At 40.5% G+C, this 18,304-nt stretch overlaps 1 protein-coding gene and 1 long non-coding RNA gene across 2 annotated transcripts; one reads left to right on the forward strand and one right to left on the reverse strand.

Moving 5' to 3' along the window:
- Window positions 1–2,194: 2,194 nt before the first annotated feature.
- On the reverse strand, window positions 2,195–10,524 carry CISD2 (CDGSH iron sulfur domain 2). The gene is made up of 3 exons (XM_069783572.1): window positions 10,316–10,524; window positions 3,596–3,807; window positions 2,195–2,558 (listed from the first exon to the last, which is right to left on the reverse strand). Exons 1-3 carry the CDS (start codon window positions 10,416–10,418, stop codon window positions 2,469–2,471), a joined length of 405 nt encoding a protein of 134 aa, XP_069639673.1. The 5' UTR covers window positions 10,419–10,524; the 3' UTR covers window positions 2,195–2,468.
- Window positions 10,525–16,021: 5,497 nt separating this feature from the next.
- Window positions 16,022–18,282, forward strand: LOC138685437 (uncharacterized). The gene is made up of 3 exons (XR_011324689.1): window positions 16,022–16,508; window positions 16,662–16,745; window positions 17,633–18,282. It is a non-coding gene; the product is annotated as an uncharacterized lncRNA (long non-coding RNA).
- Window positions 18,283–18,304: the final 22 nt, after the last annotated feature.

Genomic DNA, 18,304 nt, shown 5'->3' on the forward strand with positions numbered 1-18,304 from the left:
TTCAGCTTCCCCTGATTTTGCATCAAGACTGTGAAGACTGCCTCAGTCCTGATCTTTATTAGCAGCCAGGACAAATTTCTAACCTAACCCAGAGGCTCCACACAAAGGGATAAAAGCCATCCAGGAGCAAGACATGACCAAGCACATCCTAGCAGGTAATTGGTTCAACTCTCTCAATCGCTGGTGAGACACAGGGCTCTGCAGACACTTCAGTTCTTGGCTATAAACTTTAGATAGATAATTTGAACTGATTAGTAAGTTCTTTGCAGTTTTCTATAGAAAATTCTGTGGCCATGAGAGACAGTATTACCTTGATAGATTTTGAAATGCAAGAAAATGGTCATTTATCTTGTTTGTGATCTTCATTTTATCACTATCTTGTGGAAATTACTAAAATGTCCTTTTTACAAAGGAACTGTGACTGAGTGCTGCTACTGCAGGCCCATATTACCAAAGTGTTCCATTCCCCTACAGACATAACCAAAAACAAATAAAACCCCACCCGTTTGTTCCATAGCCACACTTGTAGATAGTTTAGCAGCAATCTCATCTAACTGCAAGCAGGGAGAAAAAATTAATTACATGATGAAGCCATGCTAGAGATCGAGTCACGAGTTTAAACCTTACACTGTCATTCTCCTTTTAGAGGAGCTTTGTGGGAGAAACAAAACCAATTTTGCTGTATTACTTACTCTAACATGGTTTGTCTGAATAGAGCAACGGACGTGAGAACAGGATTGATGTACGTAGTTTACTTCTCAGACTTTGGAGGAAATCAAACTATTTGAATGCAAAAGTATCCTGATAAAAGCTGGAAGCACATACAGACTTGTATATAACAGCAGCCTGCTACAACAGGCTGTGGATTTTAAAGCCTGGAAAAAAAATAAATCTAAAGGCAGGCTTTTGCATTTCACATAGTAGTTTCTTCACTGAATCCAAGAATTGGGGCTTGGTGTTCAATACAACACATCCATAAGTGAAGACTGAGTATGAGACACTTAATAGCATTATGCATTTTCCTCTACTATAAATGTTATATTCTAATACAACATTTAGGATTTGCTCATCCATTAAGGTAAGGCCACCATGAAGCATTTAAACATTACAGATTGTACCATGGTTCTACTACGCACTTTGTAGAAGCAGGTATTTAACTAACTTACAATCACATCCTAATCTGCCATCTTTCACCACAAGGCAAGAGGTTTAGGTACCTAGAACTACAACTGTTACAAATGCAGGAGGACTGATCCACCTTAGTTGCACTGCTGCTGCTGCGAGAGTCATTAAGTGAGAAAGCAAGTCAGCAGTTCTGTTTCAGCACTGTGATGATCAAGTTTGACAATGGCACACCATGCTGGGGCTTCCCACCTGCCTAACAATGGGTCAAATGAAATGCTGTCAAGGAACAGTTGAAATGTGCCTTAGTACAATTGTCTAAAGTCATAGCATGGAACAAATTTTTATTTTTACATTGATGAATACAGTCTTTCATTGGAGAATAAAGCACTTTAGAAGAATTCATTAGAAGTCTAGCAGTTAGATAAGTAGCAATTATTTACCTGCATCTGAAATTAAGCCATACCACAGCAAGGTTCTGACTTGCCCAAATAATCATTCTGAATGGGTAACAAGCCAAGAATACAGCTCAGCTCTGCTTTCTCAGTTCTGTCATTTAACCAATTCCTCCCATGGAAGTCCCCACTACAGTACAAATGAACTTGCAAGAAGCAAATTTGTGCTTCTCTTACAAGAGCTTATGAATGATCAACACAGGGGCCCAAAATAAAGGGATAATGTTAGTGACTGACCTGCTCAAGTTTAGTTTATATGATTTAGAACTGCAGCACTCCACCTAGAATGCTGTATGAGACTTTCCAGCTGTGCGGGGTTTGTCTGAGCTGGGCTGCTTTGCATGAGACTAACAAACTGTCCACTTAGACACAGGCCAGACCTTCACCTAGCATAACTTAACATCACTATGCTGCCTGCCCTCAGTGGGACGCTTACGTATATTCACAAAGGATGAATTTAGTATCTTTTCCTCCCACTTAAGTGCACTTAAATTTGTTCCTGAAAAGCAGAATAAAACATGGCTTCTCAGCAGAACAAAATCAACAGAAAGGTACACGTCTGTCACTTGGAAATAGTGCCAGTTTTATAACTGCATGTTCATACGAAAGAGGCTTAATTGTAGGAAGTCATTTTATTGTTGAAATAAATGACTTATTTACAGAGATAGTTACTTTACAGTTTTACAAAGCAGACATAATTCTTCTCAGAATAAAGTATTAAAACAGTGACAGATTTAGCACTGTCTAAATGCAGTTTATTCCAAAAAGAAAGAAATCTACAGCAATCATTAGACTAAATCATACCAATCACATAATAAAATGCTGTCCCTTGCAACTACAACAGTATAAAAAGACTTTTTATCAATCATGATCTAGTGGATTAAGCATCTGCTATACTTCTTTCTTCTTGAGTATTAGTGGACCTACATTATCTCCTGTTAATTCATTGTGCTTATTGTGGGAGCCATCACAGACGGGGAACTGGAAGAAAACATACATGAGGAATTAGTGTAACTCTGTACAGCAATTGCATGGTGATTTTTATACTTCTTCCTATGCCAAGAGCACTTTGATGATGTTGCTAGTTCCTCCTAGTATGTCCCGTTTCAACATCAAACTCCCTGTCTCCTATGAGACACAGGACACGTTACTAATGGAAAAAACAACCCACTGCTAACAGGTAACTTAAGTTTTTAAGGTCCTAAACTAGCTGTTCTTAGACACAAAGTCAGGGACAAAGCCTTTTCTATGAAAGAACAACAAGCAGAGCAGCCATAAATAGTTTAAGGTTTACTGTAGAACTAGTAAAAGTGCTCTTAATAGATTTAATCATTTGCAACCAGAAAATACTGTTTTAAGGAAAGCTGAGATACTTTGCTGAAGTGATTAGCCTGAAGCAAGAATAGTTGAGGCAGTTTCTTAGGTCCAGGGCAGATTTTTTTTTTGTTAGAACAGGAAAGCATTTGGTCCAGAGAGGACAAAACCAGCGTGCAGTCAGGACATTCAAAAGAAATAGAGGGTAGATGAAAAATACTCAAGTACATCTAGTTGATTTGGGGTATACAGACTATCCAGACCAGTCATCTACTGGCTGCTCAGGACCAGATGGGGATATGCTCTCCCTCACCAACACAGGTCCAGCCATACTTTCACCCTACTATGAACAACTTTCTAAGCATTGTTTTTGCAAAATAGAGTAGTTTATCTTCTAATTAGTTACAATGTATTTCCAAATATTAAACAAGGCTTGCTTGGTTTTAATCTACTCACAGGTGGTCACTCTCTAAGTGTTTCTAGAAAAAACCCTACTGTGTTTCTTACATGTTTCTACTGCTTCTTTCTGCATGCAGATAGGTTTACAGTGGAGAAAAATAAGAACTGTGCCAGTCTCAAAAACCAAAACCATGTTCCACCTCCAGAGAAAAGCAACTGGGCAACATATAGCAAATTCATCACCAAAGCACTGATAAAAACATGCAAGTTTCAATCTCTAATCCTACAGTAGCACAGTGTCTTACCGTCTTAGAACGCCAACACCTGCAGTAAGCTTTAGTGAGGCACAGATCTTCAATGTTTATTTCATTCACTACTTTTGGATTTTCCTTCTGGATCTTGAGGTTAATCAAGCTATCCTTTTGCTGTTTCTTCTTGGGGAGGAATGGACGAACAGCGAGGTAACCGAGCAAGGCCAGCACACCCAGGAAAGGCAATAACCGCAGCCATTCTGAAACTAAAGACAGGTGGAATTTAGATTGGCTTTTGACACCACTTCAGTATGGTGCAGCATCAGCTACTCTCAAATGACGTAGGCTTAGGGTAGGGAATAGGGTTGCTCAGTCAGCAAGGCTCTGAGGGCAAACAAGACTCTGTGGGTAAGTCTTAAGAAGACAGACCCAGATTAAGAACCTGGGTTTTACTGTAGCCAAGGTAAAAATTTGACTCCTAGAATTTCATCTGAAGTTTAATTTTAAAGCTCTAGAAGATGACTCAATGGAAGAGAATAAATCCAAACCAAATAAAAGACGTACTGAAATGAGGAACCCTAAAAATTACAGGAGTACTGCTCACCCAAGGTAAACCAGCACTGTGTGCCAGCAAACTGGGTGTGATTACATGCAGTAAGTATATTCAGTGCCAGTATCTTAACATTCTGTATATGAAGAACTATTCAGTATGTTTTATAATTCAATTTTTAATTGCTTATTTCAGATTTTTAGCTTCTTGAAGTTTTCCTCATTTTATTTGTTCCAAGTTTTGTTAGAAAGTTTTGGTAGAAATTATACAGATTATTAGATAAGCACTAGCAAAACTTTCACCAATCTTTTTTGGTTTATTTTTCAGAGCTCTGTTTGCTCAGTGATCTGCAACCAGTTTCCACAATACACAGAGAAAGAAAGAGTCCTGAGATCAGATAAGTCAAGCCACAGAAAATTGTTTTTTACCAAGCTGAGGAACTTCTTTTAAGTACAGGTAAGAGATTCAAGTATCCTCTGCAGACTTAGCTGCCTTGCTACATCATTGTAAATCTTCTAGACATACTGGTGAGAGAAAGACTTACTGGACTTTTTAAGAAATTCATCAGCACCTGGCATAAGATCTATATAGATTGAAGGTGTATCCACTTTTGCAGCAAAACATGCTGTAACAATACTCCAGTGTAATTTAAGTACCATGGTGAAATAAAGGAGAGAGCATTTTTCTAAATTTCTGGAGAATACATTGAATCTAAACACTTATACAGAAATGGAAAAGAGTTTAAAAATGTTTTCAAATGAGAAACAAAGAAGTGTAATGAGCTGGAGCACAAATAGCTGCACAAGCACTTTGTAAGACAAGACACTGTAATCAAGTTCCTCTTTTAAATTATTTAGGATCAGAACATAGTTTGGTTTTTGAGATTAAGATGTACAAGAAAGGAAATACAATAGAGCAGGCTAAGGATGCTAGGTAGGTTGTATTTCTCAGAAGTTACATTATTCTGTATAGCTTGATTTTATTTGTAACAATAGAGCACATATTCATGCTAATACTTTACCAGTTAGAACACAGTGGCATTTTCTTAAAAATTTCAATTTTCTGGAAGTACACCATGTAATGAAAATACTTTGTGGGACTAGTTTTATGTTGTTTGAGCTTTCTACAGCCTTTGATGTGAAAGCCACACTTACTTCATTTTATCTGGGAATGCACCACAACTGTATACATGCTGAAGGCACTGCAAGAACTTTCAGTAGTCTTTCCACACCTGCGCTTGCAGCAGCCCTGTGCACAATAATTGACTAAGAGTCACTGCAATAGACTAATCTCTGTTACTCTTTTCTTAGTTCCCCCAAAATGCTGTAAGCCCTAAATAATAACAATTAATACTGAGATACTTAAAGATGTTCAGTTACATAAAATACTGAGCTTCCTGGACAGCAGTACCTGTTGGTCTCTTCTATCATTACTGTTCCAGAACGCTCCGTCAATAGGAATCCAAGTGCACTTTCTGACCTGATGTGAAAGACTGACTTGGAACGTACTTTAGAAGAGAGGAAAAATATTTGGTCACTGAAAAAAATTTCCAAATTGAGTATTTAACCTGACTGTTGGCAAAGAGGTGGATCTCTACAAAGCTACTCTGAATTCCAAGACAGAACAGATATTCCAACAGGTGCACCATAACCAGAAGCAGGGCACCTATCAAGTGTGTGAATACAACTGGACTAAGATTGACACACAAAAAGGAAATGTCTCGCATCAGAATTAAACATCGTTAAAGGAGACCAGCATGTAAACAGCAAGTGGCATCTCAATACAGCTTGAAACTCCCTGATACGCCATCAAAATCAGAACAGTAGTCATGACTATGGGAGACTCATAACCAGTTGGGTTCATTCAAACGAAACAGGAACATGATAGCTGTACTCTCTGAGAAAGGAAATTAGAAACAAACAGGAATAGGAAGTACAAGGATATTGTGTATCATGGTTATTATTTAATATTTATATCATGCTAACTTCCGATAAAGAGTTTCGCCCTCACTAGCCAATGATTTCTTTACATATTTCTAATCTGGGAGTCTCTGGAAAGCCTCCAATTACACCAATATGAATACTAATCATAAACTGGCTTGTTATTGCCAAAAGACTGCCAGAAGCTCATACTTTTAGATCACAAAGTCAACATGACCATGCTTATAGGGCATGAGAGACAAGACACTGTCACAAAGTAAAGAAGTCACAGATCTTTGGATTGGGTGGGCAGGGATGGGAGAAAAGCTTCACTCAAACTCATGCAGCGGTATCTTCCTACAACTGTAAGCTGCTCTGTGTTTTTGAAGCCATTCATACCTTTCTGAAGCAGATGTAAGGCAAGTCACAAGACTGTTTATTTTCACAGCTGATAACTCAGAATTCAGCAGTTACATTGATTCTGGAGATTCTTTATCAGTTCTGCTGCATGGGAAGAGGCAGTCTTTGGAGCCAAAAATGGAGAGTAGAGTATCGAAGAGGTTAGTCTTCAAACTTGACTTGTGTTAGACACAGATCAATCCCAAAGATAAGTCCTGGAAAGTATCAGGAACATCACTGAAACAGGAATGCCCAGAGAATTCCAAGAAGCTGAGGCCACAGACCATAGGCCACAGTTACATTTTCAAGGAGAGGTTGTCTTAACATTTAGTCCAACAGTAACAAGCCCCCCCAAAAATAATAAACACATACACTGTGAACAGAAAGGGACTGGCCAGTCACTGAGAGTCAAATCAAAGCAAGTGGTCCCTGCTTGTCTTTCACCGACTTCTCCTTTGATATCTTTTACTTTGATTTATGTTTTAGCTAATTTCTATGGAAATGATCCTATGCAGACTCAAAAGCAACTTCTTACAGTAACAGCTCAACTGCAAGCCAAAATTTTAACAAGCATTAGCTACCAGTCAAAATGGAGATTGGAACTGTGATTGTATATTCTCTAAACTGATGAAATTCTTCATGCAAATTCAAATTACTTACTCAATTACATGCTCTTCAGAACTAATAAGAAGTTCTATCCTAACTGTTTTCTGTTGTTTGCTTGGGTGCCGTAAAGGTGTTCACGTTGCTACACAAACTAAACACAGAGGACTCCACGCACCACTTTAATATGTCTGTTAGCTTATGAAGGTAGAGAGGTGACAGTCCTTTTAGCAACACAGCACACTTTAAATAAATTAAAAGCCAAAGCTATGGGTAGGTTAGCAAGCCACTTTGCAAATGACACATTCATGGTTCAAATGGGTTCTGAAGACTGTTATCATGGTTATCACCCTTCTTTCCCTCAGTACTGTAAAAGATGATCCACAAAACTGTTTTCTTCCTGCCTGGCAGCTTGTTACATTGAAGTCCCTCTTAACATGTAGGCCAAGTGTAAGACAGCCCACACAGGACTGTATCAAGTCTCTGGAAAGAAGTCTAACACCCAGATTGTTACAGAAACCCTGAAAATCTGACCACATGCTATTTTGAGGTAAATGTCTATGCCATCGTAATGACATGTACCAGGATAAAAAGCAATGGCAGCATGAGACAACACTGTTCATTTCAGCAAACTTGAGAAGGGAAGGGTAAAGCAGCTATGACAAGAAACTGAAAGAGGCATCTGAGCTGCAGCAGCGTGACGATTTAGATATCCACTTTCGAACCCAAGGTCAAACATTCTTTCCTTCCTTCCTCATTGCTTTTACCTTCAGGAGATTTGCACTGGATGTTAACAGTCTTCCTCTCTCCAAGCAAGCAGTTTTCCACTGTGATTTGGTGAGGTCACGACAGACAACAGCTGCCTCAAGATTTTTAATCAGCACACTATACAATATCCTACACAAAAGGATCCTCCCTATCCTTTTGGTCTGTTGTTTCTACAGTTGATGCACTACAGGAACTAAAGCTGCACCTGCCTGGAAGCTAATGCAGGTTTACAGAAGCAATAAAAGAGCCAACGAGCAAAGGACTGCACTGTTCCAGATGTGGGTTCTGGCCTGCCTTTGTGAACAAGGTCTATGCTAGCAAGTGTTTTATAGTGCTGGTCCCTGACTAAGTTCAGTAGATGCCACCAAAGGACAAATACTAATGCACTTTAAATGTTTTAAGATCGGTATTTTTTCCCACTTTCCAAAAAGAAGCAAAGAAAAATGCTTGACGTCATTTGCCAAAGAATATGCTCCTCTGTAATTTGTAGTAGTAAACACAAAAAGAGAATATTAATCTAATCTTCTGTATTGTCTAATAGTCTTTCACTAACAGTAATTCAACAGATATGATCCTGTAAGTTGCTGCTGCAAAATAACTCCCAGAATTGGGAATCCCCTGCTCTTACAGGCTTATGACTTTAGGACAGGACAGACTAAGATCACAACAACAATATAGAAGAGGCTGCACTTGCTGAAGAAATCCAGTTTTCTCAGATGAAACTTTAGACTGACAGCAGCTCTGAGTGCAGATAAGTACAAGACTCCTCAATGAGCAATGAGGTTTCAATGACTTTCAATAACTTTTAAGCTCTAAGGGAGGATAATTTTTTAATTTAGGTGCCTAGGACGTGGCTTCCTATGATTTCCTTTTGAAAAGACTCACCATGTTGCGTTTACACTATGCCATAACTTTAAGCACCTTGTACAGTTTTGCTGTCTTCTCCATTTTCATTCATATCCACCCTGAGAGGAAGATATACAAGCATGACAGCAGCTATTAGTCTGGTCTAGCTGACTGTTGAGGTAAGTAACATGACAGCAAAACAGTTCTCCTGCATTGATCGTTTCATTTAAAAAAAAAAAAAAAGAATTCTGACCAGAGGTTTTCAGAATAAGTTATATTACTACTATGTAGTATGAATAAATACAGAGACTGCGCAAATAATCCTATTACAGAAATGTATGTTCGGACAAGTGAAGCAAGAAGAAATTAAACTCAAGCATTACTAAGCTTAACAAATTTAAGTACAACCTGTGGTTAAAAGGGCAATGACTTAAGTAGGAAACTGCCAAATACTAGGAATATGAGAAGCTTCGTTGTTCTGTAGCTTATTGTATCCCATTCCTCCCAACTTTGTAGCAACTGATTTTCTCTATTCGGTAAAAATAATTAACAGCATTTTCAAACGAGAGAGTAGTTGTGGGAAAAGAAGAATTGTTCATTTAAAATAGGTTTCCATGTCATGGGAAAGATAACAGGACTTGAAGTTTACAAGCAGCCTAAACATACTGGAAAAAAAAAGTACTCAAACCTGGTTTTAAAGAAATCATGCCTGTTCTAAATTAAATCATTTTCCAGCATTATTAAAGCCAAATACCTTAGTGCTGCAAGATAAACATATAAGGTTGATTCTACACTTTGAAGACTTTTTCTATTTCCAGAGTGTTTCTGTTAGAGCATTCCTCTTATTTATTATCACCAAACTAATCTTGTCATTTAACACTACTTGAGGTTCTGGCTGTATTATCACAGCTGAGCCTGGGCTCAGACAGCTCCAGTTTGCAAAGCACTGAAACGCACTGAACATCTAAAGAATTTACTAGTATTTAAGCACTAAAGTGCACTGAACACAGAATTTGCTAGTATTTCGTTTTCTTTCTTGCTCGGTCTGTGATAGAGCTATAATTAATGAATAAGTATTTTCACTCCCTCACCCAAAAAATACTTATAAAAATAGTTAAATAAAAAAAACCCCTAACTTGGTGTATGTAGCAGGCTCCCAGAAATAGATTATTTTTTTTTACTCAGTGTAGACGCTCTTTTTAACCTTTTAAGCAAATGATGAAGCAGTGTTTTAGGCCTTCAGCTAAAATCGCGTTTTCTTTACATGCACGGCCTCTGACTTGCTGGTACTTGCAGAGAGAGGAATTTTAAGTACAGCGCAAACGAGCAGGGGCCGAGGAGCCTGGTGCGTTTTACTCTATCACTACGTTTTACCTCTCGGGGCATCTTAAGAGTCTTGTCGGAGAGTTTCCCTGCTGAAACGGTTTAACGGCGACTTCACATTTGGGGTTCCCCCCCTTCTGTAACAGATAACTTGTTCAGCACGGCCGGGAGAAAGCGAGCGATGCCTGGAGCGAGGAGTGGAAGTCGCAGCCCGACACGGGAGAGGCCCGGGGGATAGTGCCGAAGCCCAGGCAGAAGCGCGGCGCCCGACCCGGCCCCGCCGCGCCCCTCACGCCGCCGGCGAGCGCCGGAGGGGCGGGAAGGGGGTCCAGGCCGCCGGGCCCCCTCCTCGCTCCCCCCACCTACCCGTGAGGCGGATGAAGCCGCCGACGCTCTCGGGCAGCGGCAGGCGCTTGAGGTACGCGGGCAGCTGGACCTTGACGATGCGAGCCAGGCTCTCCAGCACCATGGCGGCGGCCGTGAGGGAGGGGAGCGCTCCGCGACCACCACCAACGGCCCGCCGCCGCGGCCAGCCGCGCGCTTCCTCCGGCTACTCCCGCCGCGCATGCGCGGTGGGGCGGGGCCACGCCGGTGCCGGCCTGGCGTGCGCGTGCGCTCAGAGACCCAGGCCGTTCCCCTCCGCTCGGGCCGCGCCTTCCCGCAGGGGCGCTGCTGCCGCCGCCGCGAGGCGGCGCGCGGGCGGCGCCGGCCGTTACAGCCAGGAGGGAGCGGCGGCGGCGGCGGCGGAGCCCGGTGGGCAGCGGAGGCGGGGCGGGGCGGAGCGGGGCGGGGCGGGGTGGGGTGAGGGGGCCGCGGCCGTTGGCAGCCCGCAGCATGGCGCCTCCTCAGTCAGCTGCTCTCCTGAGGCGAGGCGAGGCGAGGCGAGGCGAGGCGGGGGGGGGCTGGCAGCGGCCGGCCAGCGGGTCTGTGGTGATGTGTGGCCGGTCGCTTGGGCCTCACTTAGCTTGGGCAGCCCTCGCTTGAAGGTACGGCTAGGGAGGTGAGGGAGTGCGACTTTAATCCGGTGTGGCTTATGACTTATAGGCTCTATGTTATCTGTCGTCACCCTGTTGTGTTCGAGTTGCGTTTCATGTCGATGGTCTTAAAAATATTGGAGTAAAAGACTGGAAATTTTTCTTCACGTGAATGATGTTTTTCATATGGTATCATAACTCTTCTGAGGTGGGATAACGTGAGTGCTGAGAGGTTTAACATTACAGGGAGAGGCCTACCCGCCTCATGTCTGGCAATAGTTTGCACAGAACAAGCTCTGAGTGTGTTATTTAATTTTGTTTCATTTTATGTCAAGGAGACCGGTCATTTTGGCACAGAAAATTGCCCCTGTGTAGCCAGGTGAAAAAATACAAAGTATGCAGCCATCCCGGGTCAATTTAGACAATCCAGCCAGACCTGAAAACTCTTGCGTTAGTTTCTTGGTCAGGAGTCCGACACCATTTGGTTCAAGATGCTTTGCTACTGTGAGTGAATCCATCAAGTGCTAATAGCATATCGCACAAAGCACGAGCATCTTCAGGAAAGCTGAAGCAGTGCAATCCTTCTAGAAGATATAGCTCCTTCTTTATGTGTTCTTGTCTGGAGCACAGTTCTCCTCCCTCAGTGTACGGAAACCACACCATATCTGCCCATATCAACTGTGCGCTTTTCCTGCCGGCCCAGAATTGGTAATTAAGAAGTTCTGGGGTAAGTTAATAGGGTTCAGCAAAGCAATGAAAGAGTAATTGTAAGTATTTCTTGAGTCAGATGAACCCACTGGTCTGTCTTTGGCTGAATCTACTCGGCAGTCATGTTTGCCTTGTATTAACTAGGATATATAAGCCCAGTGCTAGATCTCTTTCAGTAGTTTGCTTTAATGATCAATTCAGGACAATCTTAACCAAAAGCTGAAATCACCATAAACAACTAAGGCAAAAAAACCAAATACTGGAAGCTAGGTTTAAGACAAACAAATCCATCTTGTTTGTGCTTCTGGCCTGAATATTACTTTTCTACCTGTGACCCTACATTAACATTTCCTGATGAATCATCTTCTTTAGCTAGTGAGAATATTCCTGTGCTCTCAGAGTATCTTCATTCCCTACCTCACCTAAGTTTATCCTTGTAATGACTGTGTCTGATGTCCTAAGATGATTCGTTCTTGTGTAGGCAAATGCCTGCTGTTAGGCAAGATAATGAAAGAGCAAAATGCTTGATTATTCTGTAGAGATTACACATCAGATGTCATGATGTAACCTTGTTTGTGAAACTTTCTGAGGGAAGAATACATAAGGCTGAAGATACACAAGGTAAATCCTCCAACTCTGAATCAAATAACTTCGCATTGAAGTTGAAAGCCTCTGTCCTTCCCTCCTCCTCCCTTTCTTCTGCTCTTCCAGCCTTCTGTGGATGCTAGCTGTGATACTGGGAGCACAGCTGACATTTCACTGAAGCTTCTGAGCTCTGCTGTGCTGCCTTTGATCAGTGCTCCACTCAGCACACTGCTAGACAATCTGCACATGTTGCAGAGAGGAACCGTTCTCACTGTGCCTCGCCTGTCTGCATAGGTATCAGTTGACATGAGCCATGAACAGTTTTGGTATATGAAAGGCTGAAGTCATAGATTATGGAAAAACTATAAAGAAAATGAAGCCTGAATGAGATTCTTAACTGAAGGGGAGGCAAAAGATGGTCTTTAGAAATCCAGTTTGAACTGGAGCTCAGGACATGCGTGTTCACTCTCCAATTTGGCTGCAGACTTCCTGTTTGACTTAAGAGGAAAACTGTAAGCTGCAGCTTGCTCAGTCCTGCAGAAAAGAACAGGTTTTTACACAGTAGTCCATCTTCAGGGACCATGTCATGGGGTCAGGACTTAAGACCAGTCAACATCAGGAGGTTTACCAGGCAGGTATGACATCTTCCTTCTGTTACACACATTTAACACCCTACATGGACATTCTTAGTCCACAGGCAGATTGCTTCTTCAGGATTTTATCAACATCCTTTTCAACTTTGACTCAAACCTCAATACTGTTGGGTATCTGGAAAATTTTCTAGCTTTTTCGGGGAGAGTAATATGCAACAATTCATTCTTGCATATTTAGCTTCAGTTTGTGAACTGTTAAAAAGTAGAGATTGCGTCTGCTTATGTGTTTCACGCTGAATTTGGCTGCTGAAACTCTAGTATTGGGTAGGATGTATGGGAGTTGCTGTAATAAAAATAACAGCACAAAAAGCCCAAGCATAGATACTTGAACAGAACCTAGGTCACCAGTACTGAAATATGATTATTGCTTTCAGCAGTAGGTATCCTCTACCACTGGGGTTTTTCATCTAGCAAGAACATTACAGATAAGATGGAGCATGGAGCCCACATGAAGACATATACATAGTTAGTGCTAGTTCGGGTCTTTTACATGGAATTCCCAAAACACAGCCCAAAAGAAAAACAGCCCAATTAACTTACTAGTATGCATGCTTTGATGAGAATGGTAGAAAAGTTCATAGCGCAGATGCAGCTCATGTTTGGCAGAATTTATTCTGCCAAGCATAATGTCACTACAACATAGCTGCATTGGTCCAGCTTGCAGCAGAAATAAGAGCTGCCTTCAGCATCCACAAGTTGGTTGGTCCTGGTCCAACAGACTGAGCATAGGTGAAAACAAGCTCTTGTTACCCTTCAAAAATTGCTTAATTTCCCCATGCCTTTAATTCAGCTGTAAAATGAGATAATACTTACCAGTCTGTCTAGAACACTAAGATTTGCAAAGGAAAAGAACATTTATAAATTTTATTTATTTATTTTATTTTACCAAGTACACACCAGTAAGGGTAAGAGATGAAAGGTTCTGAGGTAGCAGACACACAGTCCTTCCATCTCTAAAACAAGCCTAAGTAGCACAGTAATTTGCTCAGCACTCTTTCATGGTAATGAGGTTTTCTATCAACAGGATGTCTCATATTGTTAAAGCCATTTTGTTGGAATAGGCATTGCCATTTTCCATACTGAGCACCTGGAATAATCTCTGCAGCAGGCAAAAATACTGCTGTCAACTAAAAACTATACTGTCACCAACAGGCTGGCTTCTGTGATCAGCAAACACAAGCCTCTGTCTAGGAGGAAGCTAGATCTCTCCCTTTGTGTTCGAGTCATTTCACAGTGGGGTTTGATTAGCTGCTGTTCCTGCTGTATGCAAAGATCTCTCTCTCTTCCATTTCCCCAAAAGCAAGCAAAATCATTACACCCCAGAAGAGCTATAGGAATTGTGATTCATTTCATGCAATGTCTCCATCAGTTAGTTATGCAGCACTGTCAACACCCAGTTATTAAATAATTGAATCTCAAAAAATAAGGAGACTGGCTTAAAAACGTAAACCATAAGACCACATATATAAGGTTACTTTCCTCTATTACATGCTTATGAGCATTGCAAGCAAGTTGCAATTGCATTGCATACTGGCTAGGTTTTCATTTCTTATTTTTACATCCAGAGGCTTAATTGCCTTTAGAAGAAAGCTGAGATTGTCATGCTTTCACTTAACTCTGAGTCCTGGCACCTTAAGTGGCTCCTGCTGGTGTTTATTGAAAATAGCTACTATTCTGTGGTGGGCAAAGTGTTTGAGAGAAAAATGAGTTAAGGAAACAAATCACATTTATAATAGAATCAATAGGGTAATATTGTGATAGCATAATTTCATATTATAAAATTACTACTAAATTAGCATGATATTACTTTCTAATCTAACTAATGTCCGAGAATTTTACAATGTAACTATTATGTTTTGAAAGCAGGTGCTATTGTAATTGCCTAAGTGATTGCAGTGTCCTACTACTAGCACGTATTATTGTTGAATTTTAAGATTCCCTGTGGCTTAGATGCTATTTATTGTCACAAATTGTAGCAAATTAATTTGCAAAAAGAACGAAAACAGGAATGTAAAGAAAAATGGCAAGACTTCTACGAATTGGATCAAGTTCCAACATGGCAACTTTGCACATGAGAGAACAGAGTAGTAGACTCTGTTTTTATTTATTCAAGAAAACTACCATGCGTTGACCTCTCAGCCACAGGTTTAACATTTTAATTTCTTCTTCTCACTGCTACTGCTGGGGAGTGGGAAATGTTACCCATGAGCTGGGTATGAAACGAAGAAAACCCCAACTCAAGAAAGAATAGGAGTATTCAGTGCTAACTTCCTAGATATCCCCAGATAAAGTTCAGTTACTTTCTACTTACACTGTATGTTTTTTCCAAGCTGGAACTGTCTTTGTGCAATGGTTAGCACTGGTCCATGGTAGTGGTTTCTACAGCTACTATAATATTTGCAGAAATAGTGCAAGATGAAACTATGAATATCCACTCAGTTACACTAAGTTACTGATTTCAACTGCCTTTATTTAAAGCATAGAAAGTAACAAGTTGTATGACATGAAACTATTGGAAGTAACATCAGTCAGGTAATACTAATGATGCACAAGAAAGTACACAGTTAATACAATATTGCAATGAATTTTAAATTTTGACCCATTGCATGAACCATCCAGTCTTTCCATCCACTTTAGGTAGCTGATCCAATATGTACTGCTCATGAGGATCCAGACTGATCTGATCCCTGGTTGCATACAGACTTGCACAGATTGGGAACTTTATTGGCTTCCAGGGAGTTGCTAATTCACAACAGTTTTACTCAGAACAAGTATCCTTAGGATTCACTAATATGTTCCTAAAAGACCAGATATGTTACTGATTTGTGTCAGGTTCTGCCTGGTTTGTTGCAGTACACCAGGCAGCAAAATCCCCAGATTGTCCCCTGGGAGGAAGCTGCAGTGATGGAAAACAGATACATCCTCCCCTATGCTAAAGGACCTACAGAGGACAAAGCTGACATAATTTGGGAAGTACATGCTGCTAAATGAACAGACGTGAAGTAAAACCACTGTCAAAACACTGCAAGCCGCTCTCTTATGATGGGAATTACAGGGAAAAGAAGCTATATATGTATCAATATATTCTCAGCAGGGGACCACTCACCATTCCCTTTTAAACTGCATTGATCTTTGCTGTCAGTGAAGGCTGTATATCCTTGACCGGGCAACTAAGGGTATATTTGTTCCCTTAGTACTTTACTCACTTGGCGTAATAGCTGTCACTGAAAGATATTTCCTTCATTTTGGAAGGCAAAGGTGAGAATGCCACAAGACTAATTCCTGTGACGCAATATGCATTTGTTGGCAGTGGCTAATTATAGCACAGAAAAACTACCAGCTTCCCCTGCCGAGGACAGAGTACAGGATCTCTGCAATACGACTGCACTCTGCTCTTAAGTTCTTCCTGTGTCACAATGCCCACTGACACTGCAGTAAAACAGCAGTTTACCATTCCTTCTCAGGCTGCTGTGTAATAACAGGGCTGTGGAGATTTCTGAGCCTGTCTCCCCTTTTCAAGGTTAGCCAGGTCTGGCATTGACAGTAACCCATACCCCTTCTCTATCATCTCACAAGAATAATGAGGAGCAAAAAAAAAAACCCCAAAACACCATGCCTCTTCAATTTCAGACAACAAATGTATGTATAACGGATGGAGATGAAAGCAGGGAAAAAGTAGCTATGTTGATTCCAAGGCAATGACATGGAATAGTACTACAGCAGGTAAATAAGATTAATATAGCCTCTTTTATGCCTATCTTAGTAATGGTTTTTCTTTTCTGTTTTTTCCAGGCACTTTCTGTCCTCTAGACTGCAGGTCAGCTATAGCACAGCGCAGTTCCATATCTAGGTAGTTGGCTATTCCCTAGAATATTTGTAAGTTACTTCCTCACTTACTTTTCAAGATATTGCCAGAATTTTATATAAATTCTGTACTTCACTCTAGTACAGGGAGCTGTAAGGTCTGTAAATATATGTTCTTAAAAATCAGTTTCTTTTTTCCCTTTGAATCAGCAGAGAAAGCAACCAGCACAAAGAGTGGGATATAAACATATCACCTCAAAGTTTACAAAACTTACTTTACAGGAAATGTAAGCCTAATGACTGTGAAAGGTAAAAAGTAAATGAAAAATAAATACATGGTAATTAAGAGGCATTCATCTTGAACAACATGCTAGGAGAGTACTTTTGGAAACTAGGAAAAGATCCTAGTGCCCCTTTATTTTAGAGCAGAGAGTCTTTCATTGAAAATTAGTCTTGTCATAGGTTGTCTACAGTTAATTTATTAAGATGCTTGAGAATGTCTTGAACTGCTTCCCCGAGAGAAATTAAATTATTTTTACACAGTTTTTTTTACACTTTTGTATGAGTTATTTTGACAGCTTCAGGGACAGAAATGTTATAATTATTCAGAAAACAGCCATGGTAGAAATGGATGCTGGACCTAGTCCCTCAAATTGCCTGTCCAATATGATTTGATACTGTCAAATACCCTGAACGATGTAAGGGTAAGCATATCATTTAGTCTCCAAGTACCTGAGTCCTCCATGCCTAATTGCAGCAGTGTTTGTTTTTCTAATATGGGAGCTAAACAGAGATCATAAAATCATTTAACATAGGCCACCAAATAGTCAGGAAGGACTAAGAAATTATCTTTTTCCCTGTTAACTTGACTTTAAATCACTATGACTGAGAAAATTAGTATCTTGGATCCTACTACCAACTCCTTAAGCCAGTATTTTTCTGTGGTTTTTCTCTTTCAGATGATGTTCCATTATCCAAAGCAAAAAAAAATAAATTGCAGCCCTCATTGTCTTTATAAAAATGAATTAAGATCTATGCTTGTAAAAGTGACAAAACTCTGTAATATTTCTTGAAAGGGTGAAAAGCATGCTTGACCTTGAAGAATAAAAGTCAGCAGGAGTGCAGAAGCTAGGTTGCCTTTGCTTTGTAATTTGCAAAATTTTCAACAACTTGCCAACACCTGACCACGTTTCATGACTACCATGTGTGTCACAACCCACCCTCTCAGAAATACTGCCCTGATCCATCCCCCTAACCATAATGATGAACAGTGTGATAACTGGCTAATTTCGGTATTGGTGATTTAGAGTCATCAACAGTATTTCCTGAATTACAATATGACAGCAAACAAGAATAACATTCCTTCCTTCTAAGAGATATATTTAGCTCTAATTACCTGGATATTTGAGGTCTAAGCAAGCTCTTGGACATCTTATGGTTAACTGGGACATAGCAAAAACTGGAAAGATCAGCCAAATCTTAAAAATGAGGTTGCTCAAAAGGACAAAAAGAAAAGTGAAATGACTCCTAGTACCACATGATAGTTGGCTAGTTAAATCCATTGTGTAAATACATGGCATATACTCCTGTCAGTTCAAAGACAAACAAACCCTGAAGTATTTCTGTGGACT

This window comes from Haliaeetus albicilla, chromosome 1 (genome assembly GCF_947461875.1).
Source record: "Haliaeetus albicilla chromosome 1, bHalAlb1.1, whole genome shotgun sequence".
Classification (NCBI taxonomy): domain Eukaryota; kingdom Metazoa; phylum Chordata; class Aves; order Accipitriformes; family Accipitridae; genus Haliaeetus; species Haliaeetus albicilla.